The sequence below is a fragment of the Ips typographus genome, linkage group LG2 (genome assembly GCF_016097725.1).
Source record: "Ips typographus isolate SLU linkage group LG2, UJ_Ityp_2.0, whole genome shotgun sequence".
Lineage (NCBI taxonomy): Eukaryota > Metazoa > Arthropoda > Insecta > Coleoptera > Curculionidae > Ips > Ips typographus.
The window spans coordinates 13,436,038-13,463,431 of record NC_138423.1 but is presented as its reverse complement, the minus strand read 5'-3'; the positions used below and the strand labels follow the sequence as shown (position 1 = coordinate 13,463,431).

At 34.1% G+C, this 27,394-nt stretch overlaps 2 protein-coding genes across 4 annotated transcripts; one reads left to right on the top strand and one right to left on the bottom strand.

Moving 5' to 3' along the window:
- Nucleotides 1-186: 186 nt before the first annotated feature.
- On the top strand, nt 187-19,499 carry Remo (Remoulade). Of its 2 annotated transcripts, none has more exons than XM_081996186.1 (18): nt 187-662; nt 2,121-2,186; nt 2,640-2,855; nt 2,912-3,205; nt 3,267-3,482; nt 3,534-4,053; nt 4,344-4,550; nt 4,606-4,732; nt 4,794-5,026; nt 7,886-8,227; nt 8,282-8,558; nt 8,864-9,224; nt 9,638-9,884; nt 12,537-12,806; nt 12,861-13,011; nt 13,064-13,346; nt 14,729-14,851; nt 14,961-19,499. In XM_081996186.1, the coding sequence occupies exons 1-18, from the start codon at nt 445-447 to the stop codon at nt 15,229-15,231; spliced, it is 4,422 nt and encodes a 1,473-aa protein (XP_081852312.1). In that variant the 5' UTR covers nt 187-444; the 3' UTR covers nt 15,232-19,499. The 2 variants fall into 2 exon arrangements, with proteins under 2 accessions (XP_081852312.1, XP_081852313.1); XM_081996187.1 differs by having other exon boundaries at nt 188-662; nt 8,876-9,224.
- Oat (Ornithine aminotransferase precursor) lies at nt 19,445-27,394 on the bottom strand. 2 transcript variants are annotated; one of them, XM_081996229.1, is made up of 8 exons: nt 27,230-27,394; nt 25,969-26,127; nt 23,258-23,482; nt 22,979-23,202; nt 22,775-22,928; nt 22,571-22,717; nt 22,309-22,515; nt 19,445-19,751 (listed from the first exon to the last, which is right to left on the bottom strand). In XM_081996229.1, exons 2-8 carry the CDS (start codon nt 26,120-26,122, stop codon nt 19,582-19,584), a joined length of 1,281 nt encoding a protein of 426 aa, XP_081852355.1. In that variant the 5' UTR covers nt 26,123-26,127; nt 27,230-27,394; the 3' UTR covers nt 19,445-19,581. The 2 variants fall into 2 exon arrangements, with proteins under 2 accessions (XP_081852355.1, XP_081852356.1); XM_081996230.1 differs by lacking the exon at nt 27,230-27,394 and adding an exon at nt 26,197-26,376.

The following is a 27,394-nucleotide window of genomic DNA, read 5'->3' as shown; positions in this document are numbered from 1 at the left end:
ATAAGTATAATTTCGTCACTTGAAAGTAAACAGTAGTATTACATTTGACAATTTAATTCAATTGACGTATTGTTCAAGCTGTTACGTCATTTAATGGTCGGTCACGTGAGTGTTATAGCAGAAACGGTACAAGTAGCACGTGCCTGATAACTTAACCCAGTTGACAAGACCGCAATAATAGAAACAGAAATAGCCTAAAAAATGGCCGAAAAACAATTTTGTTGTCAAACAAAATTAAATCTAAATTAATTTTTAAACAAAAATGTTCTTCTACCCAATCACGCAAATTTGTATTTTTTATTAATGTGATTAGTTCTGTGTTTTTGAACATGATCAGAAATCGTAATACTGGTCGCGACCCGTTTGAACTGTTGTGGCTTCTATAAAGTTTTGCTTTGGCAAAACAGGGATTATTTTATATTATTTCCTTGCTTTGTATACAGCATGGATGAGAGATACTTTAAAGGGATATTGCTTCTTTTCATGCTTTTGTCGAGCAGTAACGTGGCTGAAGAGCCTTTATGTGCCAACAAGTGTACTTGCAAATCAAACTCCCAAAGAGATGGTGGAGATTATTTGAAAATGGTTTGTGGTGAAGTGGAAAAAGTTGATCATATGGATGAACTGGAGTTACTTAATGTTGCCAACAACTTAGTCCAACTGTAAGTTAAAAAATGTTTTGTATTATTTATGGTCTAAAGTGTAAACAAGATTATAGAATCAGTTGTAATTTATTGCCTATTAAGATAGGGGCAAATCACACTTATATAACACACAGTGTTTAGTGTTTGGTTTATTACAGAGATTTATCAAGTTGGACATGATTTTTGTTTACATTTTCTGTGGCAGGACATTAAATAAAGCAAGTTAGAATTATACTAAATTAAAGTAAGGTTTGTAGTTAGTTACATTCAATTTATGCAGCAGGAAATTAACAGCTTAGAAAAAATAGGCATGAGCCTCATGGAGATATTCTGTTCCTTTGGTCAATTGTTAAAATAAATTGCTTCAAGTATTTGTTCACAAAAAATCCAAACAAAGTTGTTCTACTGTCCTGTCCGAAGATCTTGGAAATGGTTTTCTAAGCATTTGGTTTAGTTAAATTGTTTTTTTAATTTTGGTCATTTTTTGAATATAAAAGTGGGTACTGTTTAACAAGCTTTATTAGCTTGTAATCATCTATTTGAGAGTTGATTTTAAACATTGGTATATAGGTACTACTTTTGTTATACAAATTTGTTTTCACAGATAAAACATTAATTCTTTTTCCTTGTGACATAGGACTTTTTTTTATATTTTAAGGTCCTGCATAAATCCACCTGAACTTCTAAAGGAATATTTTGCTGTCTTAATGATTATTGCTGCTCAATGTCAATAAATCAAAATTATTTACAAATTACTTTTCCTCTGAGATTGGCTAGCTAGTAATGTCAGTATAGCTTGTTAGCTTATAGGTTTGCTAGCTAAAACAAAACAGCTCACATTGGCAAGGTAAAATTACCAATTATTGGAAGATTTTAGGGCTTTAGTTCCAAATGTCTTGTGAACCAGTGCTGTTTTTTTAGCTGTATTTATTTTTATTTTTTTGATTTGAGGAATAACTGCTGAGTACAACCACATCTTGCACAGAAGCTTAGCCAAATGAATTTGTACAATATAATATTATCTTGATCAGAATATTCCATTCCACATCAGCCTGATCTTGTTTATCAGATGTCAAAAATGACTTAAACATGCTATACAGTGTGTCCAGAGTCCAAAAGTTGATATTTTCTAAATGTCATTTTATTAAGGCCATGATTACGCAATTTTTCTCCCATTTAACCAAATCTGTATTTTTAACCATTTTCAAGATCCGAATAGTAGTCCTCTTACCTCCTTAGTCAAGCCAAGCCTTGTGATCCCAAAACTTATTTGAGATCACTCCAAATCCCCCATTTTTGTATCCTACCTGTATTGTTAATTTAATTTGTAGGCTTTAATACCTGCAGCACCCTTTGTTATAACAATCTAAGTGAAAAATATTATACCTACTTTTCGAAGTAAATGTGATTTCTCACTAGCTTTTAAAGTTGGATTATAATTTTACAAATAATAATAATATCTTTATTTTATTTCAGAAATATATCCAATAATAATCTCAAGACGTTTACTCCAAAAGTAGAGCTGATAGCACTTCAAAAACTGTAAGTACTCTAATGATATTTCATTTTTTTCTTGTCCTTGTTATAGTGTCTCAGAAGTTCCATTAATCTATACCTACTTATAATCTTATTATCCTAAATCTACTCTACTCTAGAATGTCTATTTATTTACTATTTACTTGTGAGGTGATTCAGTCAAATATATGCACTTTTACCTTTGCATTTTGCAAGTTAAATTTTAAAACAGTGAAGACTGTTTGCTCACTTTGCTTTGGTGTATTTTTTATTCCTTATGAAAATATCTGCACCTTAATAATATTCTAAACATTTTGTGTTTTAAACTGTGTTTGGTATAATTTTTGGTAAAATTCGATTTTTGCAAAACATGGCATTATGTTCCTAGAATATTCTGAACTATGTTTTTAAAATAAGAAACACCATGAGGGGGGTTTTAGTCAAATTATTGTACCTATTATTGTTTTGGTTTCATTGTAGAAATTTAAGTAACAATCAAATTACACACCTAGAAGAGAACCAATTTAAAGCTGTGCCTAAGTTAAAACGACTTGACCTATCTTCAAATGGCCTGAAACATATAGATGTTAAAGCATTTCAGGGTTTAACTGAACTAGAAAGACTCAAATTAAACCACAACGAAATTGCCACTATCACCTTTGGAACATTTGATTATTTACCTGCTCTCAGGCAGCTGTAAGTAATATTACTGGTTCGGCAGTTTAAAAAACCCTTAATTTAACCTATTTTAGAGACATATCATACAATCCACTTCAGTGTGATTGCGGTTTATTGTGGATTTTGGAGTGGTATTATAGACAGTCTATTAAGCTAATATCAAACCCCAAATGTGGTACAATATTTAAAGGAGTTCCTCTCCGAAAACTTAAAGTTGGACAAGACATCCATTGTAAATCTGCGTCAGATCAGAATTTGTTGCCATTACTAGATTTGAAACCTGAAGTGAGTCAGGTGGTTTTTGAAGGTGATTCTTTGAAGCTTCAATGCAAAGCCCCGAGTATTACAGACGCAACAAATGATTCACGGTATAATTTTTGCATGAATGTAATCATTCCTTTTAATGGTAAAAGTGTATAATGGTTTTAGATTGGAATGGTTGTGGCTGGGTTACAAACCAGAAGACCACTTCAATGATGTTACTATAGTAAAAGAGTTTCTTCCGAATCCTGGTATAGTTTTAAGTGTTTTGTATATTAAGAAACTAACCAAAGCACACTCGGGCATTTGGTCTTGTTTATTCATGTCTATTCAAGGAAATCACTCAAAGAGTACAACTATTATGGTCATATCAGATGATACTAAGTATGCTGTAGTACCAATCCTAAAGTGCACTTTTAACATAATGTATTCCAGATACTGCCCAATAACAAAAACAAACGGTAATAAGGGATCATACATTTGGCCTAAAACCATAGTAAACCATACTGTAGTCCTTCCATGCAAATTTATGAGCGACTACTACAATTCAACCTATCAAACAGCATCATACTTCTGTTCTGAAAACGGCACTTGGCAAAACTTGGACACTGCCCGCTGTTACTACATCTCAGACACAACAAGAATTTTGGAAGGCTTTTCCAAAGTGAATTCAAGCATTCTAGAAAGTGCAAGGCATTTGAAGGAGTATACCTCTAACATTAGCATCTACAAAGATACAATGGATTTGGTATACACCGTCGACACAATTGAAAATTACATAAAACTTCAACCTCTCGAACTAGTGAGCAATATTATGATGGATGTAGTCAGCAATTTGATCAATTTGCCTTGGAACTATTTAAAACAAAGTAATGAAGAACATCAAAGTTGCTCTAAACTGGTCGGTGTTTTGGAAAACACTTCACTCAGTTATGTGGCCACGTCATTTCAAAGGGTGAGTATTTGATCTACTTTTAATAAATAAAATGTAATTTTTTGGCTAAAATAGCACACCCCTTGTAAATAAAAAAAGATTATTAAAGCTTAAAACACTTTAAGAACAGCAACTTTGTTTTTTAAAGTATTCAAAGACAGATATTATAAGAGAAACAAGTATCCTCTTTTCAAGTCTTTTGTCATCATTTTATGACTTAAAAGGTAAACTGTACATGTGCTGGTGCGCTGATTTTATTTTTCACTGTATGCATTTATTGGAATGCTCTTGAAAATTAATTCTGTTTGAAGGAAAATTTCGTCATTGAAGCGTTTCCCACTGCAAAAGACAATTTTCCGGGAATCAAATGTTCTTGGTTTAGGAACGATGGAAATCCTCCGGATTCTATTTTCTCGTGTAGCACTAATAACAGCATGCCTGACGCTACAGTGCTTCAAGGAAGAAGTCTGGAATCCTCAGTTATCGTACCTGCCAGTGTGTTACCCCATATAGGCCAAGTGAGTGCTTCTTCTAATTTTACTGGTGGTTTGCTAATCTTTAAACATTTTTTAGAACAATGACAAGTCAAGGACTTACAGTGTTGTAATATCTATGTACAGTTCAAGCAAGTTATTTCCGATTGATGATGAACGTTTGGGCAAAGAGGGAGTCACATCGGCAGTTATTGGGGTGAAAATTGGTATGATTAAGTTTGATTAATTACTTTCTTATTTTATTATTGTTTTTTATTTATTTTTTAGTCGGTCCACATTACATAGAACCTTCTCATTCCGTTATGATAACTATGCGCGCCCCTCAATCCAACTCGTACGAAATTACACCGTTTACGCCGGTGTATTGGGATGAAACAGTGGGCAAATGGTCTTCCCAAGGTTGCCATTTTGGTCATCATTGGCAGGATCACATAGTTTTTTCGTGCAGAAAAGTGGGTTATTATGGGTTAATGCAGGATATTACATACTCAAACCTAACGGTAAGTTATTGCTTTTATGTTGCACGCTTGTATTAATCGGATTTTTCGCGGTTTACGTACGATTTATAGCAACCTTTATACAGGGTGGTCCAGTTTTAAGTGTCAATAATTCACCATTTCATAGCTAATCAAAAAATAAGTTGACTTGCATTATGTCATTTTTTTGAAAAACGTTTCCTAAGGAAGATACAGTCCTCCAAATTTCAATTTAAAGAATCGTTTTATAGTTTAAAACTGAACATCCAAGACTTGTGAAAGTCAAAATTTGTACTGAATAGTCTAAAAACTTTTTTACTACTAGGAATGGTCTTATGATTCGCTTTCTCAGACTGCCATCCTGGTTGAGTGTCTGAAACTCGCATTCAAGAACTAAAAAAGTCCGGAAATCAAGACAAAGATTGTATTGTGCACGAAACTCATTTTTTACTACTAAAAATAATATAAAAGTTGACTTTTAATGCTAGAACTGACTTTACTAGGACTAAAGAGAGTCCAAAAGTATATTTTCAAAACTTTAATTGGTGTACAACTCAATTTTCTTCAACTTTCAACAAGTCAAGAAGTAAATTAAATTTTCGGACTATTTTATTTCTAAAAATTAATTCTCAAGACTATTATTGTAGCATTTGGTACCAAAATTTTTTACTTTTATTACTGAAGAAACTTGACTTTTGGAAATAGTCTTAAACTCGATTTTTCAGTCTTAAAAAGCACTAAAAACAGTCTGAATTTCTTAGAGATGCTACAATTTATTGCACCTATGAGTGTAGAAGTCAATTTAATAGTGAAGAAATTTGAAATAACATTTTCAAGACTATGGTCAGTGGACAAACTGGCTTTTAGGCCTGATAAGTCAAAAACTTTGTAAAGATAGTCTTGAAACTCGATTTGAGGCACTGAAAACAGCCTTAAAACACTAAAAACAGTGTAGTTTATTAAGAAATACCCGAATTTTTAGCACTGAAGTGTCTAGAAGTCGATTTAATAGTGACAAAGCTTGAAATGCTATTTTAAGTCTATGAAGAATGTAAAAATTGTTTTTTAAGTTTGCTATGTCAATAACTTGGTGAAGATAGTCTTGAAACTCGATTTTCCAAGCTGAAAGCAGTTTTGAAGCACTAAAAATAGTCCAGAATTCGAAGAAAATGAAAAGCAAAGTAAAAAGCACGAAAAGTTCGTTTTCAAGGCAATTTTCATGAATCTAATGTTAATGTCCTGCATCTAAGACTATTTTCAAGACTAAAATATTGAAATTTGTCTTAAAATTATGAAAACTTACTCCAAATGAAAATTTTAAGCTTCTGATGTCACTTTTCATTAGTTCAGTCACATTTTGGGGTTCAAGTCAATTTTTAAGGTTTAAATGTATGAATTTGTTGTAACAAATTCTTGAAAAAGTAGTTTTTATGTCTACAAGTCAATTTTCAGTATTAAAGTCTCTCGATTTGCATGAAAAGTGGTTACAAACACAATTTTTAAGCTTCTGAAATTTTTATCTTTTCTAATTCAATTTTCAAAACTAAAGTTTTTTAGTTTGTCTGGAAACTATGAGAACTGGCTTCAATAATATTTTTTAAACTTCTTAAGTGAATTTTCCGTTTCCAAGACAATTTTTATGTTGGGTTGGGTTAGTTTTGGTTCTTTGACCGTAATAACGTGTAATAAAGTGCTTTTTCCAAATTTGATCAATATTGCTCCAACGGTCTGACAGTTATGACAAAAAAAAAACGATTTTTTAAACAGAAATTTGAAGGACTGTATTTTCCTTAGGAAGCACTTTTCAGGAAAATGACATAATGAATGTCAACTTATTTTTTAATTGGTTATGGATTGGTGAATTATTGACATTTAAAACTGGACCACCCTGTATAGGGAAAAGTAGTAGTTCATTTCACTCTGTAAATGTTTGAGTTTTGCAAGATATATCAAAGTTTAAACAAAATTGGATTTTACAAGCTCCCAGAATGTATGCCAACCTAAACTTAAAAAAGTATTATTTACATCAAAAGCAAGTTGATTCGACCACAGTATATTCGACGGTTGCCGGATTGGTAGCAATGAGTGATGTTGTTAAGTTATAGCTGAAATCATTAGACGAGTTTGACGTTAGTGTTTACATAGTCTGTCTTGTTTTAATTTATTTTGACAGAACGAGATAGTCTTTGTTATTCACTTCAGCTTAACACTTTCACCAAAATACGTTTTTTGATTATTTGTTACCAGATGTGATTACTGTACTTCTGTCAACCTTTTTTTAGTTCTTATAAGCTTCCGATAGTTTCAAAATGATTCTAGACGTCTTTAACATCTTAAAAGTATTCTTGGAAAACTTAATACACTTGAAGGTATGGCAATTTTTGGGAGCTTTTCAGTAATGTCTAGAGACTTCTGGCGTTTAGAAAATGATTCTAGAGGTTTCTGGCAATTGCTGTGAGGTTTCCAGTAGTATTTAGAGACGTTTGGCATTTCCAAATAGGTTCTAGATGCTTCTGACAATTTAAATCGTGGCATGTTTGACTTTTAGTGGCCTCTGAAAAGTCTGAGAGATTTTCGGATGGTTTCTGAAGTTTTGTTCTACACACTAATTTACAGTATATCGTCGCCTTACTATCAAAAACTCCTCAAATCATTTTGATAAGAATTTACAGGAAACGAAAAAAATGTCCAGTATGCGCTGATACATTGTATGGTACTTCATAATTTAGTAAATGTACTGAAAGGTATACTCAAGTGTTTTTAGGAAAAAAATCGTGATTTTAGTTGTAGAAAGATTTAGGAGTTATAAAAATGTCAACTTCTAAATTCCAAAAAATCAGACTTAGGAGCTTTTGATAGACGACGATCTGTGTTTGTTTTCAGGGAACTTACAAAGGCATTTTCCGGTTTTCTCACCCCGCCATCTACGCGGGCAACACGATACTCTTCGTCTCATTATTGGTGGCAGTTCTAACCTACATTTTCGGCTTCGCCTCCATTCAAATGCCGAAAAAGGCCAAACATTGTTTGGTAAACACTTGGATCGCGATAGCCTTGCTGTGCTTTATGTACTCGTTCGGTATTTACCAAACTGAAGACTACAAGTTGTGTCAGATTATCGGTTTGACGTTGCATTACTTAAGTTTATGTTCCTTGTTATGGATGTGCGTCGCGGTAAACTCGATGTATAAAAGACTGAGCAAAAATACGGATTCAATAATACAGGTATGCTTAAAGGTTTAGGATCAAGATGCGGTAGTTTAGTTAAAGTAAATTTAGGATGACGACTTGCCCAGTGAAGCTCCGGTTAGGAAACCTTTGATGGGACTTTACTTGGTTGGGTGGGGAGTTGCCCTTATTGTATGCGGTCTATCGGCTGCAATTAACGTTAGAGAATACGCTTCGCACTCACATTGTTTCTTAAGGACCGGGCCGGCGTTAAGCGCCATCTACATACCATTTATTATATTATTTTTATTTATGGTAGTGCTGTTTTTGCTGGTGAGGTGTGCCATTAGCAACTTGGACTTATCTCATGGAGGACATTTGAGTGAAGGTATGTTACTTTCACATTATGTTTTTTAACCAGATATTTCTGCAACATATTCATGTTGAGCTAATTTTTGCCTTATTGGGGTCATTTTGGAACAATGTTATTAGCTGAAAGAAATGTTTAAATAACTGTTTACTATTCATGTTTGCCAGTACTGGGTGAGCCGTTTTTCACATATAATCTAGTTCTTTTTATAGTGGTTCTCCCAGTTACCAGAATACACTTCTGAATATCTTAATTATTTAATCCGTTATTTACACTATTTTGTGCTTTTCTTCGTACGTGGTTTTAACCTGTAGACATCCAAGACTCCTTTTTAGGCACGCAAGCGACCGAACACGTAGACTTAGACCTGCTCGAGCCGAATTTCCCGCAGCAAGACACACAGAGCGTGCGCAGCTACTCGTCGAAAACGGCTTCGAGCGAAACGGAAGACAACGAACGTTCCCCATTGGCTCAACTGAAAGCTCACGTGATTTTTGTGTTTTTGTTTCTGTTCACGTGGCTGAGTTGTGCGTTTGCCACGGTACCCCCTCTTGGTGCGGCTTACGAAGCTGACTTCTATAGCGGTTCTTACGCCCTTTGCGCGAGCACTTTAAGCGCGTTTACGTTGTTCTTTTACTGCGTGGCGCGAAACGATGTCCGAACTTTATGGATGTCAATGTTCAAGTGAGTAGTTTATTTACTGTAGCAGCTGGTAAATGTTAAATCGGTGCCGATTATGAATTGTTTTACAGGGTATTCCATTTTCGACACTTTTATTTTTGAAAACACAGTTTCTGTATTTTAATAAAATTTGGATAGTCTTTTTGCTTTTTGAAATACAGGTTGATATTGAAAGGTATCACTTTTGAAATGAAGTGCAGTTATCGAATCAAAAGCGGCAAGACTGCTGAAACTGAAAATCAAAATAAAAAAGAGTGTTTACCAGAATTTCTCAAACTTCTCGGTAATCTCTAGCAGACGCTTTAAAAATTGTAGAATTTTGAATAAAAAACCCTTCAAAAGTGTTTAAAATGGAATATTATGAAAGGAACCATTGAAACATTGTTGGCCATGACCCGTATAACGTTTTTTATCAGATGGATGCGTCGAAAACGACTATTACGTCCTCGCACAGTGTCAGATACATCGCCTAGAGTTCAAATTCAACCTTTGCCGCTTCCGCCCATCTCGAATAGCGAAGCACAAGCAATGTCACGGTCATCGAGTAGAAGTTCCGGACGCACTAAAACTAACTCGTTAAAGGGCGCAGCCGCTGTGGACTTAAACGGCTCGATGAGCGATAGACCATCAGTAGACGGCACTAAAATAAATAATGTCAATTTGGTAAGTCGTTATCTTATTATTTGTGTTCAGTTGTTACACAAATCTCTGTTCAGTGACTTCTGACACTGTTGCGTCACATCCTTTATCTCATTTCATTTGACAAAGATCAACAAAAAATTTGTGTTTTATAACATCGTACTACCAACATATTGTCAGCTTGACGGGTCAATTAATGTCAGGCTATTTTGACGTTTTTATCAGTTTTATAAATAAACAATGAGAATCGTCTTAAATAGAGCAGTTCTGTGTTCAAAATGCCTTTCAAGTAAAAAATATTATTAACGCTAAAGCTGAATTTATAGTTAGAAATCTGCAAGAAGTAAGAAGTCAGCAGTAAGCCGAATTAAAAATAAACAATATACTTGTAGCACTTTCATTCATAGTTTGACAAATAAGCGCAAGCCGCATGTACCGCAAGTAAGCAGCAAGAAATGAATCATTTTCTTTTCTTACCTTGCTTCTTACTGCTTCGTGCACCGTCGGCTGCCTGTTTCACCCATTCGTGGGTTTTCGCATTGTCATTTGTCAAGTATCCGATTTTTCTTCTGTTTTCACTTGGCTTACTTGCAGCTACTATGATAGAATAGTCATCAACAATAGTATATTCTATATTAAGAGCGGAAAGTATATATTTGCCGCTTGCACATGAAATTTGCAGCTTGAGGCGAAGCCGAACGCTGCAATCATGTAAAAGCGGCAAAAGTACTTTTGGCTCGAAATATAGACGATATTTTTTCGACGACTGCTGTGGGGTGGATTAGAAGGACAACTCACATCATTTTCGTCGCTCGAACTCATTGTCACCGATAAATCACTTTGACGGAATGTGGTTATTTCAAACAGGTATGTCAAGCGTTGTTACGGAAACGCCGAAAAAAGTTGGTGACTAGATTGTTAGTAGAAAGCGAAAACGCTCTAGAGCAGAAAATGATTCACTTTCTGCGCACGTGCGGCGAATGACCACTTTCTGCTTTGAAATGGAAGCGTACATGAGGTACTTTCAAAGTCAGTCGTCGAAAAAATCCATTTTCCGCAAAATTCAGCAAACATTCAATGAATAGAATAAAAATAAAAAACTCTAACCAAATTTATATTGTAAACAAAAAAATAAACTGTCAAATAATCTGTAGTCTATTAGTTTACTAACGTCGAAGCGTCGAACTATGAATTGAAACATTTGCGGAAGGCTACTTCTTACTACTGCTGCTTGCTGCATGCCGCTTACTTCTTGCGGAATTAGAACTATGAATCCAGCTTAAGCGCTGTTTTCAAGTTTTTTTTAATAACGTGCGGTCTGTTAACTATTGATGCCACATTTTAAATAGTGTTTCCGATGCTTTAGGCATTTTGGAATCTACTGTTCAAAGAATCAGCTTGAAAGGTGTAAATCCTGTTCGTTTTGACACTCTATGTCACGATGAGGACTTTGACTGAATCAACATTTGGTTTTGTCCAAACCCGTCATTGTGACGTCACATTTGCTTTTCTCGTTCCTTAAACTTAATGGAGTTATGCTCGTTTGCACAAACCGGTTTTAGGGATCCCTACGCCTTAGGTTAAGAATAAAGTTAGGTAGGGACTTGTTTCTGTTGCACCATCTGAATTTTGATCCCTAACTAACTTTAGGTGTTACCCCCTAAAATTAACTGTCAACAGAGTGACCGAAATTTTTGTTTGTTGTTAAATTATTTCTCAAATTTACAGTAAAATTAGTATTTTACTATTTTTAAATATAATGGATGCGTTTGACGATGATTTAGAAATATTCGATATCTTTTAAAACGGTTTTCCAAAGAAAGTGCATGAAAGGAACTATTTTGACTACCTGGACAATCTGACGATTTTCCGTCGTTTTAGACTCACTAAACCGACAGTTCTTCAAATATTAGATACAATTGATAAGTTGTAGTACATACCTATAATACTGAATTGATCTATGCGTTTTTTCTCTCGTTTTTTTGCCAGCATTTTTCAAATTGCGTTTCGGTACTTTTATTATTTTTTTATAGTAATAACAGCGTAAGTCACATAAATCAACTGCTAACGCGCCTTCGGTTTTATGCCCCTGGAAGACAACTCAGTACAATTGTAGATTTTATGGGAAAACAGCTGGATGGATGTTGCAACAGCTTCTAGGATAGTTAATAAAAATTCCGAAGTTTTAGCAAGTTTGCGCAGAAGTATATTAAAATGCTAAGTAGACAAGAAGAAATGGTTGAGGGGCAAAACAAATTTTTTCAAATAAATTCATTTCCTCGTGTCTTTTATTTTAACGTTATTTATAACACAAAATGCGCTTTGCGACAACGAGTTATTTGAACTAACTCAAAAATTCGGAGTTGTCAATGCCATAGATGTTTCCATAAATCTAGTAATGTCACTAGACATTTTCAATATTCCTAGATATTTATCTAAAGATGCAATGTAGGTAGGGTTGAAATGTTGCAAACAACTTTATGTTAGGGTAACCTAAAAATTAGGGAAACTCTAGTAAAGTATTACCTAAGGAGATTTCTGTGCAAACGGGCATTAATAACTTAAACTGATGAGATAAGATTACATCTCCTTTAGGAAAGAATGCACAACATTAAAATTGTTTAAACTTTTTCTGCAATTTATTAAATTCTATGACAATTTTCTGTACTGATTCAGATAACTTTACATCGAGCACAATATCGATCCAACGTGGTTCCGCACATAATCGAAAATCCGACCAGTGCGGCCGAGGTGTTCTACAATCCGCACCAAAGCACTGTTGCCAGAAAGTTTTTCCGTCGACAGCGACGCGATTTGATGAAACGCAACAATTTACAAACCAAACCGCCCAGGGACGTAAACAGCGATGCAACTTCAGTATTTTCTGAGCCTCGACCGGTAAAAACTAAAAATACCGAGCAAAATATCTTCGGCACTAATTCCAAGGTTCGTGTTTAACTAACTTAGCGTGATAGAGTTGTAAAGTGGTGTTTCGTCTAGGTGAACAACACAAATATCCATGTTGAACACATTAGGAAATCGCACATGAAGAATCCCAACATATTTTCCGATAGTGGTGATGAGTTTGATGGTCTTGGCGAAGTTCCGGTAGAGAAAATTGTAATTAATGCTGAAAGGCTTAGGAAAAAAGGTTGGTTTTCTCTAAACCAAATTGCTTTGTGTTCGAATTCTTCGATTTATAGAAATATCCCGTAACAAAACCCGGAAAAAATCTAATTTACTGCAAGACAATAATATTGTTGCGCAAATGCGCACAGTTTCCCAGCAGTGCACTTTGGAGTATAGCTCGGAAAACCCACTATCCGATTCAATATTGGATAAAGGGGAGTTAATGTCGCCGTTGTCACCTACAAAACCTCCTCCCTCAATGAAACATATTCAAAAGTTGATGAACGAAGAGAGCAGTAGCAACACTCCAATGGAAACATCCGGCACTACCGAAACCACCGCCCATCTTAGTACCAGGTAAGTTTTTTTCTGTTAAATTGTGATGAAGAGTATACAAACCCCATTTATAACATTTTATTAACCTTGGTAAGTGTGCAGGATTTATATTTAATAATCTCTGCAAAAACTACTTAGATCAGCCACCAACAGGTTTCATTTAACAAAGTTGATAATAGGGACTTTGCACCAAATTCATTTTCAGTTGAAACTTTTTTGAACATCAGCGTGTAGATCGTCTAGTATAGATCGACAGCAAAAACAATTATTTAGCATTAAAAAATGGACTTAAAACTCGTTTCGCAATAAGGGTTCCTACGTCACGTGGCACGTCCTACTCTGCGAATTTGCGACCGGTCCGATTTTAATACTATTAACTTACCATCAATTCTTTGTTGTCTTGCAAGCATCATAACCTACTTTTTTCACTTAAATTATTTTCGTTATGTTTTGAATATATTCTCTTATTAAAAAAAAACTGTTTACAACTACATAAAGTGTTCCCAAAATGGGTGAAAGATTTGTAAAAAGCTCAATCTAATAATGCATTAGCGGTAAACTAGTTCAAATGTTGATCTTTAACAATTCAAGACGAGACAAAACCCTCCGTATTTGAAAAAAAAAACAGAAGTAAGACAGAAAGATCGACAGATCGACATCTTTTAAGAAAATACATTTAGATTTTTAATTATTCAATAGAAAAAGTTAGTGATTATTAATTTCTTAGGATTTTTACCGGCATGTAGCACTTCTTCTGAAATCACGAGAAGCCTCCTAAGTCACAGACCTCCAACTCCACCAATTGTCAGACGTTTCAATAAATGTCCTAGATATTAGAATAAACGTTTAAAATGGCGAGGCCTCTAAATAATGCTATCAAAAACCTCCTAAAAATCATCAGAATACTGTACAAGTATCTTAAACCTTAGAAAAATCGTTTATAATTACCAGAAGTCTCTAAATATAAGCCTAATAGAATCTAACTGTAAGAATCTAATAGAAGCCTCTTATATTAATCAAAAACCTCCCAAAAATTGTAGAGCGTGTTTTGCAAGTGTCCTAACCTTAGAAAAATTGTTGTGTCAATGACCAGAGACGTCTACAAATATCCTAACTCTTAGGAAAATTGTGTAAAATGGCCAGAAGCCTCTACAAATATCCTAAACTTTAGAAAAATTATAGAATCATTTTTCATACGTAATTAATTAATTTAACAAAATTAAAAAAAAAATGAGCAACTAACCTATTTTTACCATATCTTTTTGAGACACTCTATTTGTATACAAAGTGTTTCTAGTACCGGATGATTTGTTAAAATTTAAAGGAAAATTAGTCAGTACTTATGAATAGGTTATTATTGATATGCAAACCCCTACAGCTAGGTTATGTTTTTTTGTTATCAGAAGGGAAAATAGCCCAGTTGAGGAACCAAACCATTATGCGGAAATAGAAGAATTAAGGAGTAGTGAATCCACAATTAGGGGTGGAAGATTCGGACTGGGAGAAAAGTTTAGTCCTTTGGCTAGGTAAGTTTGTTATATTTTGACAATGTTTACAGTTAATCTAATTGTCTTTTTAGTCTGTTGAATAAAATCTTCTTTGTCTTAAAAGCACTTGCAATGTTTAATCTTTCAGATTGCGTTCTCCTTCAAACTTTTCTCGAGCCAGTAGCGCTTCAGCTACTGACATTGACGAACTATATCAGCAAATACGCAGAGGTCCGTTACCTGCGTCGAAGATTCAAAAAGGCCGACACTTTACATTGGACTCGTCGCAACCGCAACGCGCATTTTCCAGTCCCTTTTTGTCAGACTCGGAAATTACTGGTTACAACGAGTCGCACGACAGAACTTGCGTCCCTTACGAGGAGGATACAAGTTCGATCGATGTGGAAACTACCGTTTAGATAAGTATATCATGATCCCCACTATATTGGTTATACGACAGGAAAGTTATTGATTTAGTTCGATTAATGCCACGATCTCACAATAGATTTCTTAGTTGCGTGACAGTTAATTTTATCTATACAAGGTGGTAAATTTAATACTGTAAAGTACTTGTAAATTTTTGAAGAATGGAAGAAAACTACTCTTAAAGAATTGTTCAAGAAATTGTTGTAAAACACATTAAAATGTCTTTGTCAACAAAATTATTGTATCGTGTGCTAAACTTCTTTTTTTATGGTTTTCTTTTTTGGGTCACCCTGTATAGATAAACCAGTTCATGAATTCCATTCGAATATAATTTATATTAATTAGCTACAACACATTTTCACGCACTCTCAATTCTAATATTTTTGATACTTTCCCACTTTTCTGGGAGACAAAAAACTCATTTCGACCGAAGTGTTCTCATTTTTGATGGGTTTTACCTGAAATTTAATCACAATTTAAGCCAACTCTGTATTAGTAAAGTTAATTTTAAGATTGACAAGTATAACGATATTGATTATATTTATAAAGATCGCGAGCAGTGTCGTGTGAAGCTTTGATCGCGTTTTGATGCAAAGCTGATTGTGCTCTCTATGTTTTAGGATTTTAACCGAGTGGTGGAAAATGGTTAACAGGTGAAGGTTATTTTAATTTTTTTTGCTTTCAATGTGATTTAAAGTGTATGTTTTTTTTTAAATTTGATTAGATTTTGCAGCAATTTCTCTGCTGTTCCAGAAGTAAAATAATATATTTTTTAAAGATATCAGGTTGATTTACAAAGTTAGAATAATATAGAGAAAAACGTTTTGCAAAGAACTTTATTGTACAGGGTGTTTCACGATAAATGCGCCATATTTTAGGGTTTGATTAAACGTCAAAAGTTAGCCCTAGTTTGCTATATAAACCATGGTCCAAAGATGTTTTGTTATGGAGATACAGGGTGTTAAAGTTTGGATAAAAAAATTTAAGTTTATTTATTTTTTCAAAAGAACTAGACATTTTCATTAAACTTTGTAGGTGTCAACAATACTTACTTATTTTACTTTTTTTAGTAAAGTAGGTTTTGCATTAAAAAATGTATTTTTTAGATTTGCCAGTGATCAGTCTAATCATTATTGAATATTTTTTGCAAAAAAATATTTATGCCACTGTTTTTCCATAAAATGTAAATCCGTTCTGAATTCCTTATTTAATTTAACACAGAAAAGGTATCTTGAAACTTTTTGGTACGTCAACTCGTTTTCGAGTAAAAAATAAAAAATCCTGCAAAAGTAACAATACAATTAATACTAAATCCTCGACTTTCGTCTCTATTCAATTTTCAAATTTTGATTTATTCACTTTTTTATTGAACTGCTTGTTCCTATCGAATGAAAAATATCACTTTTCAAAAAAACTAAATAAATAAAAATTTAGGTATTCAACAATAAATACAGTCGACGATTTAGTATTGATTTTATGGGTACATTTTCATGATTTTTAATTTTTTATTGGAAAACATAAAGGTGTACTAAAAAGTTACTAGATAGCTTTTCTGTTCTAAATTGAATGGGGAATTCAAAACTGAATTTTGTTTGATTGGACGTAACTGACAAAATTGAAAAATATTTTTTTTATTGCAAAACGTGCTTCATCCTGCTCATCGCCAATTTTTTTTTCGGCGTCAGCTTTCCAGGGTGATCCTGGCAAGACTGCATCCTTTGATTCCATCCGATCTCTTTAGGGATTGAGCATGGGTGTAACGATTGGCTAGTCCTGCAATTGTCGAAGTGTATGTGTCACTGGGTCCTAAAATTTTTAGTCCAGCCGCTTCCCTGGCTAAAGAGTCGGCAATGCGATTACCTTTGCTCCTATCGTGCCCTTTAACCCATCTCAGGATAATATTGTTATCAACCGAGGCGTTAGCTAAATCTTGGTGGCACTCTAGTACTAGCCCTGAGGTAACACGTTGTCTGTTCAGGGTTAATAGGGCTTGTCTACTGTCCGTGCAGGGTGAAAGACCCCATGTACGTCCCACTGTCCTCCGACACTGCTCATAAGCCACATATGCTCTTTTTGCTCTGCTGTGTAGGTGAGAGTTCCAGGTTAACTTCTTGTCGAAGGTAATACCAAGGTATTTCACCTCTTCAGAGAAGTTTAGTTTGCCTTTGAAGATTTCGGTAGGTTTTAAGCCCGATAAACTTCTTTTCCTGGTGAAAATGACCATCTCAGTCTTGTCGGGATTGATCGACAGTGAGTGTTCCTTATGGTGTATTTCTATTAATTTGAGCCCATCCTGCGCTCTATCGCACAGTGTGTTCACAAATTTGTCGGTCTGCAAGATAACTATGTCATCTGCGTATGCAATTGTGTAGAATTCATTATTGTTAAGGTGATTAATTAGGGTATCCAGAACTATGTTCGAAAGAAGGGGTGATAAGACCCCTCCTTGTCAACCTCCCTTCATGACCAGTCCTCTCACTATGATGTCTTCTACATTGATACTTATTGCTCTACTGGAGAGCATCTTAAGTGTGCATTCTCCGATTACCAGGGGTACATTCCTGCAGTTAAATTGCTGGGTAATTGTCGGAAAGGTTGAATATACCCGAGGTGGATTCTTTATTCTCCAATGATCTTTCGATTCTGCCAACCACTTGGTATCTGAAACCGTTTTGAAGAATTAAATTAATTTAGATTTTTTATCCAAACTTTAACACCCTGTATCTCCATAACGAAACTTCTTTGGACCATGGTTTATATAGCAAACTAGAGTTATTTTTTGACGTTTAATCAAACCTTAAAGTATGACGCATTTATCGTAAAACACCCTGTATATACAAGATTTTTACTTTTATTAGTGTTGACATAGAAAGTTCTATAATTTGTTTGGAAATCCCCGGTGTAAACTTAGTTCTTAGAACTTCGATCTAATCTATTAACTCTTAAATTACTTTGTCTTAAAAACTGTTTTGGTTTTTAGTAGAGCAAAACTGGGCAAATATAGCAGTAAACTGAGTTTTCACAAATTAATACTTCTTAGTAAGTAAATCAACTGTAACTTGATAATTATTCCTCTAATTCTGAAATAATTATGAATTAATTTGGATGAGTGACAGACATCGCGGGTACTTAAACATTAAATTACATTGCTAAGATTTAATTCACTCTACTTTTTAGCAATTCTAATGCTAAGTCTAGATGTGCAGCATTTGGGTCTCTGGACAGTGCGCAGTTTGTGATTGGCTTTTTCTTGCCCAAACACAAACTACAAATAGTGCTGGAATTACATATACTTAAAAATTGCACATGTGGGATTACCACAAAAGTTTTTATTTTTTGTGGCTGTTTTTCGTGGCATTCTATATTAAAAATTTACAATGACGTTTTTATTGACATACACACGTGTTAAGTTTAACTGAAATGTTTAATTTTTCAACCATTTCATTAGAACCTACTAAGCCTGTCACCTGTTAACATTTAAATGCTGTTCGCAATCAAACAATGCTCAAGCAATTTGTGCAATTATGCGTATTTGAATTATTTATTTGTGTTTGTGATTTAGTTTTAATTTCGATCGATTTCGTTCCCACTGTCTTTGAATTAAGCCTATTAGCACCTTCTGTCTAAGTTTGGCAGGAACTGTTTTTAGTGTACTTAAGTTTCAGATCTTAAACCTACGTATTTATATGTAATAATCTGTGATATGAATGAAACTACTAGGTATAATTTTGACTTACCGTTTTGGAAAGGTATCGATAAAATCGGTGAAGCCTTTCTTGCCAGTGGAGTTTTGTAGACTGAAGCTATGCGGTTTATTTTATACTAAAATCTGGTAAAAAATGTATAGAGGTGCCAAAATAGTGCTGATTTTACCGATACCTTAGTTTGAATGTACTTACCGCAGTGCAGCCTTTTTGTATACAAACAAGGTTTTGATACTGACTTTAATATTTTTTAGTAAAATAATTTCAAGCTTGGCCTTATGTAAATGTGTCTATTAACTATAGGTTGTTCAAAAAAAATAACGCCAAATCCAGTTGCTTTCCAGACTTATTAGCAGCTCAAGAACGTTAATAATGGTCAACAACAGTGATTAACTGAACATAAATAGCGCTGTTTGGGGCGGCTGGATGTTTATGATAACATGTATCCCGAAATGTACAACATATTGATGTAAAGACTGTTGAAATAAGAGTATTATATAAAAACATTTAATAGATATATTTGTGAAAATGCATATAATAAAATATATATACATAAACAGTTTTTACATTCTTAACCAAAAACAGTACAAAAATTACAAACAGTCGTAATAATAACAAAATAAAAAGTAGGTAGGAAAATCACGTAGGAATACTGTTGATCGTTGTGATAATTACGTCTAATGATTGGTTAAGTTCTTGTTCAGTTATTACTAAAGGAGGAGCGAAGCGGATGATGTCGTCATGAGTTTGTTTGGCCAATAGCCCGTTGTCTTTCAGTTTCATACAAACGTCCCAGGCGTCCACATAATCTGAAAAGGTGTTCATCGAAGTGTACAGAGTTACGTGATCAGTGTCAAATTTTTGATATTGTTTAGTGATAGTGATATTTTTAATAGGTCATGATGATAGAAAATTGGAATTGATAACTCTACTACAACAGCAGGATAGTTGGAAGACTCTAAAATGATAAAACCATCTGAAAACAAGAACCAATGGACTGACTGAGCATGATAAACATCATATTTGAGGAAACCTGTAAGATGACGAGAAGAATGACAGTATTATTTCCACTATACAGGGTGTCCCATAAGAAATGGCAAAGTAAGACTTACAAGGGGTCAAAATTATTATTTTTTTTTAAATGGTTTTTTTCAAATCCCTCACGAACAAGTTTATTGTGTAAAATTTGGGGATTTTCGAAGATGACCAATTTGATTATCAACTCAGCTTTAAGCCAGCTTATAGAAGGCACCACCTAAAGCAAATCATTTGTCTTAAAATCGATCTAACTTTTTAGAACCCGATTATCTGTTTTTTAATATTTTCTTAACAAAAAAGGTATACCTAGTTAGTATGTCTAAGATCAATGGTTTTCGAAATATGTGCAATTAAAGTAATCGGTGCGATCATCATATGCAGCTTCAGCTTTTCCATCTTTGGACGCCTCCCCTCTACGTTTCTATTCCTTTCTGTTTTGCGCAGTATAAGCCTCCGAAACCGTCAAGATTCCTTTAAAATTGCCATCGGTCTCCAACAGCCATTTTAAAATGGCCAGAACTTTTTGAAATCTTTTTAAAGTGTTCTTAAATGGTCATAAGCCTCTAGGAGTCTATTCACAGTATCAGAAACCTTTGAAACCTTCCAAGAATTTTGTTGCCAGTGCCAGAACCCTCTAACAACCTAAAAACGAGCAAGCAGCAGCATGACCACAGGTCTCAAAGAGCAATTTATAAATGCCAAAGGCTTCTAAAACCTTCCAATACTCTTATAAAATTTCCAGCCTCAAAACGCTTCTAAGAGCAGTTTTAAAATTTGTCCAAAGCCTCTAAATACTTCCAAGAGTCTTAAAATTGCCGAAACTGTTAAAAGCACCTTGACAGTGTCAGGAATCTTAAAAATTCCAAGAGTTATTTCAAATTGCCAGGGGCCTCTACCAGTCATTTTAAAAGTGCCAAAGGCCTCTGAAACTTTTGAAGAGTTATTTCATATTGTCAGAAGTCTAAAAGTTTCTTGATACTGGCAGAGCAAGCATTTTAAAATGATTGGGAGGTTTCGAAGAGCAATTTATAAATGCCCAGAGGCCTTTAAAACCTTCCTCTACTTCTTTAAAATTATCATATGTCTTTAAGAGACATTTTAAAAGTGCCAAAAGCTTCCGAAACCGTCAAGATTTCTTTAATTTTGCCATCGGTCTCCCACAGCCATTTTAAAATTTGCCAGAAGCTTCCATTTTAAAACCTTTCAAAAACGAGCAAGCAGTCAGATGCTTCTGAGACTTTTCAAGAATACTCTCAAATCGTCAGAAGCCTGTGAAAATTTCTTGACAGTTCCAAAGGTTTTTGGAACCTTTTAAAAGTATTTTAAAGACTAGAGGCCTCTCAGAGTCATCTTAAAAAACCAGAGGTCTTAAAGAGCAATTTATAAATGCCAGAAGCTTCTAATAGCCATTTTAAAATTTCCAAATATCTCAAAGAGTGATTCCAAAACGCCAAAGGCCTCCTGCTCTTTTAAAATTGTAAAATGCGTCTAAGAGCAATTTTAAAATTTGCCAAAAGCCTCTGAAACTTTCCAATAGTCTTTTAAATTGCAGAAATTGTTAAAAGCACCTTGACAGTGTCAAAAATCTTCTTCTAATATCTATTTTAAAATTACCAGAAGTTCTTGAAAGTTCAAAATGATGTAGAGACATTTTGAGACTATAAAAGACAGCTATTTCCATTAAAACTTACTACATTTTTTCTCATAAATGCATCGAGCCAAAACTAATTCCAAATATCTCGAAAACCGTTGATCTTAGCAACACCAAGTATATATTTTTTGGCTGCAAAATATTGGAAAACGATATTCGGGTTCCATTTGTCATCCTCGATCCTCGAAAACCCCCGATTATATCTAATATTAGCAAACAATTCCAAGTTGTTTGAGAGTTATTTGAAGAAAACCAGTAACTTTGATTTCTAAAGTTGTTCTAAATCGTATTATTTTGATCCCAGAAATCCGTCATTAAATTATTTACCATTACTTATCAGACATTCTGTCTAAGTCAAATCTTCAAGAGCAGCACTGTTATTGAAGTTATAACAAGTCAAGTGGTTTACGCGCCTACTAAATTTGGTCATGTGTGACTTTTCATTTGATGAATAAAAAGGCATATCAATACACATCCTGGGAGAATTTGGGAAATATTCAAGAAAGTATGGAAATCAACATACCAAGATAACTGATGAACTGATATTTCGAATTATTGTTTGTTGAAAACTAACGAGTTTAAGCTTTACATCTTAAATATGAACCACATAGTAAATTTTAGACGAAGAAGTGATTAGTAATAACCATTATTTTTATCAAACACAATTTAGTACTTACTACTGTTTATGATTATGGCGTTCATAAGTCCTTTCCCTCTAATTAAGGTTACGATCTTCTTGTTAATTCTGCTCTCAAGCTCCTTTCGGAATAACTCTCCCATTTTATAGGAGTTTTCTGCGATTTTTTCGTTTTCAAGTACATCTAAAGCCGCTATAGCCACTCGACTCCCCAATGGGTTACCACCGAAAGTTGATCCGTGCGTACCTTATTTTGATCACAATATTAAAACCAAGCTCTTCAGGAAAGATGAAGTAAATACCTGGTTCTATAACCAACATAACTGGATCATTAGCCAAGGCGGCGGATACTGGATATACTCCTCCTCCTAGAGCTTTTCCCAGTACCAGTATGTCAGGTAAGACATTTTCGTAGTCGACGCATATCCTTTTGCCAGCCCTGCCCAAACCTATTAACAATTAACAATATTAATCCTAAAAAACCATAAATCTGATGTGGCTCGAACCAGTTTGAATTTCATCAGCAATCCACAAAACATTGTACTTGGTGCACAACTCTCTAACACCTTTTAAGTATCCTGGATCCGGCACTTTAATACCGGCTTCACCTTGGATGGGTTCCACCATAAATCCGCATACTAGAGGATCGGACAGGGCTGTCTGAAGTGATTTAATGTATACAATAACATATTAGCTATCTGCAAGTATACCTCCAGGGCTTTAAGATCGTTGAAAGGTACACAAGAGAATCCAGGCATAAAAGGACCGTAACCTTCAAAACTGCTTGGATCCGTGGAAGCTGACACGGCCGCCAAACTTCTACCCCAAAAATTATCACTGCAAAATATCAATTTTGCCTGGTTATTAGGAATGCCTTTCTTCCTGTAGCCCCATTTTCTAGCCAGTTTGCACGCGGTGTCGTCAGCCTCCACCCCTACACAAAAATGACACAGAAAAAGTGTAAAAGACACGACGAAGTGTATAGGTACCAGTGTTCATGGGCAGCACTTTGTCATATCCAAATAACTTGGTGACTTTTTCAGCATATTCACCGAGGACGTCATTGAAGAAGGCTCGGGAGGTGTGATGGAGAATTTTAGACTGGGTCGCTAGAGCGTCCACGATTTTTGGATGACAGTGTCCGAAGTTGTTGGCAGAGTAACCGCTGAGGAAGTCAAAGTATTGCTTGCCTTCTACGTCCCATACGTGAACACCTAAAAGGTAATTTTGTTTGCTATAGTGTAAACGGCTGTAGATTTGGCAACATTGAAAGGTGACAGCTAATGTATATGCTAAGACATTCCTGGAAGTCCTCTATAAAAGTGCTACATTGAAAGTGACGGCAACACTGAAAGTGTTTGTACTGAATAGTCAGTGTAGCAAAACTAGTTTTTTCTACTAGGAATAGTTTTAAAATTGGTTTTTTTCGACTGCAATTCATTGTCGAGTGTCTGAAATTGGATTTCAAGCAGTAAAAACAGTCCGGAAATCAAGACAAAGATTGCTGCGCATAAAACTAATTTTTTACTACTGAAAATAGTCTAAAAGTTGACTTTTAAGGCTAGAAATTACTTTCCTAAGACTAAAGAGAGTCGAAAAGTGTATTTTCAGGACTTTAATTAGTGTGCAACTCGATTTTCTGGATTAAAACAAGTGTAGAGTTGAATTAAACACTGGTAACAGTCTAAATGAAATTTTAAGAATAATTCAATTCTAAAAATTACTGTTCCAAGACGAATATCGTAGCATTTACTGCTAAAAATTTTTACTTTCATCACTGGAAGAGTCTGAAATTTAACTTTTACTGTTATAAATAGTTTCACACTCGATTTTTCAGTTTTGAAGCACTGAAATGCAATTGTTTGCACCGATGAGTGTAGAAGTCAATTTAATAGTGAAGAAGCTTGAAATTACATTTTCAAGGCTATGGACAGTGTAGGTACAAACCGGCTTTTAGGCCTGATAAGTCAAACACTTTATGAAGATCGTGAGGAGCCTTGAAACTCGATTTTCAGGCTAAAAACAGTCCTAAAGCACTAAAAACAGTTTCGATTTTTCAGAAATGCTTGAATTTTTAAGGCTAAAGTGTATAAGTCAATTTAATAGTGACAAATCTCGAAATGGTATTTTTAAGCCTATGAAAAGTTATTTTTTTTTTAAGTCCCCTATGTTAAAAACTTGGTGAAGATTGCCTTGAAATTCGATTTTCCATGCTAAAAGCAGTTTTAAAGCCTTAGAAATAGTCCAGAATTGTAAGAAAATGGAAAGCAAAGTAAATGAAATGAATCTAATATCAATATCCTGTATTTAAGACTATTTTCAAGAGTAAAATATTGAAATGTGTTTTCAAATTATGAAAACTTATTTTTAATGCAAATTTTTTGCTTCTGATGTCACTTTTCATTGGTTCAGAGTCACTCTTTGGTGTCCAAGTCAATTTTCAAGATTTAAATGTGTGAATTTGTAGTAAAAAATTCTAAAGAAAGTAGTTTTTCATGTCTACAAGTCAATTTTTAATACTAAAGTTTTTCAACTTATCTGAAAACTATGACGACTGACTATTGGATTTAGTCGTATCAAGGCGGCCATTTTAATTAATTTTGGCATGGAGAACACGAATCTGGCGTCCGTTTTGCTGTAACAACCGCTATTTTGACACTGACTTTCAATTTAGGGTATTTTTGGCAGTTTTCAAGACACTTATAAAAAATGACAAATTACACTTTCCGTCACATTTCTACCATTAACCTAGACTAATTAAGGCAGTTGAAGGCGACTTTAAAATAATCAAAAATCTAGTTTTTTTCAACTTGCGTTGTACGGAAAAATGTCTCTGGAAAAATGTTATATTTAATAAAAGTTGCGCTTCTTTGATGAGCATGTAAATTGATGATGTAAATTTCTCACTCCTAACTGAAACCGTTTTCGGGATATTTTGAAAAATGTCTGAAAAAAGGTCGTCAACGTCACATGATAGCTCCATTCATCAGCTACCTACGATCATATGATGTGTCTATACAGTACAGGAGGAGTACTCGAAAAATCGAAATTTTTAAAACAGCTTTAAATTGCGCTACTTTGCCCCAGTGTGTTAGTGTTTTCCGAGAACCCAATGGTGAGGGTCAAATTTGAACTACCTTGTATACAAGTTAATGATGTCAATGGCTTTTATTTTGATATAATAAGTGCAGCAACAAAGCATTTTTTGTTTTTTTTTTGAAAGGAAAAATATACTGTAAAATCCACTTTATGTACAGAGTGATTCGTAAAGAATACAATGCATAAGTATAGATTCTAGAAGCCAGAAATTTTAGCATTCCATCAAACAAAACCTTAACAGAATTTTTTTTCAACATCCAATAATTGAATTACTTTTCCTACTTTTAATTTAGAGAGCTTAGTAAACCATTTATCATCATCGAAACTTGAAAAGCACAGACATTGATGAATTACATAATAACCATCACACATACAAACTAAAGTTGCCTAAGCATATACTTAATTTTTTGGGCCCTTAAGTATCTAAACACTTGAAAAAAGTTAACACTTGTGAGTAGATAAGTCCATTATCCAGCAGGAAGTAACACTACTATTTAATAATACTCACGACTTATCTAATCTCTGTTTTGGTCTTTATTTACGTAATTTAAACGTTATTTTTCTGTATGGGGGGTGAATAAGTAATTAAAATTTGTATTACCTCGGCCTTTACACAGTGCTGCAGGTAAAGGATGGTAGTTGTGTGCCGCATATGCTTCCTCCCTTTTGATCACTTCTTTACTGCTAATCAGTCTTACTGACTCTTTTTGTGCCTGCTTGGTTATTTGGATTGCTGACCGGTATTTTGAAAACATGATTTCTACAAAAAAATGCTGCTATTAACTAAACTGGACACAGACTTAGTCGTAAATAACACCTTTAAACTTACTCAATTTATTCGTTTTTAATTGTTTATACGATAAAGTTTAATTGCTGCACGGTAATTTGAGATTGAATTCACTTTTGCTAAAATAAAAATATTGGCCAAAAGTGCACAGGAACTACTGAAAAGCGTTAATTTTTAAAGTAAACAAAAATGTTTCTGGTTTTATGTGAATTAAACGAATTGTTAATGACCGATTCGCTTTCAATATTTAATGTGTTTTGAATTGTTATGCGCTAATGTCGACTTGGTTGTTGTTTAACTGAAAGGTCATCTAGTCTATTACCAAAGCGTTGCAAACCTGATAAACGTACGTAGCGTAGACGTCTATGTAATATTAATTGACATAGAGCATCAAAAAGGGGCTCGATTAAGTCGTAGAATTATTAAAAATAATTATTCCAGGCCAATTTGATTGATGAAGTAATGTTCGCAAATCAGTACATACTTTTTGAATGAAGAGAGAAAGCGTTAACTTTTAGTTAATCGAATTTGTATGAAATGATATGTGTATCAAAGTCCAAAATGTATTTTTTTGTGTTAACAGTGGCACAATTGTCAATATTGACTAATCAGTTTTGTAAAAAAGTAAAGTTGACTAAAATTCTTATGACCCATTTAACATTTATTATTAGAGATGTACTGATTTGCGGACATTACTTTATTAATTAAATGTCATGTCAATAAAGACATTATTCTGTTGCTAACGACTTTTCATTTTAAACTTACTAAATGTTGTTTAAATGCATAGTTTTCATTTTAATTTAAACTCTTAAAATTAAAGTTAAAAAATGAACTGGTTTCTGAAATGTTATCATATGAGTTAATGAAACTAGAAACAAAAATAACGAAGCACAACATAATGCGATTTGGGAATTTTATTAACAAAAACTAAGTAATCTGGCTTCAAAACAAGATTGTGTTACATGCGTTGCCAAAATTATGACAAAACCACAATAACTATACTACTACAAAAAACATATGGTTATTTATTGATTATTATTCTTATACACACAAAAAAATAAGAAATTATCCTCACCGGTAACACTTGGATAGACACTGTTTTGCACCTCTCACAACACTAAAATGTTAATAAGTGGTTTCAATCTTACTTACATGTATTTTGTTATCTTTTATTTAATACCGGTTACTGTAAAGTGTTTACAATCGCGTATTGAGCACTTATCGTGAGCGATCCTAAGCA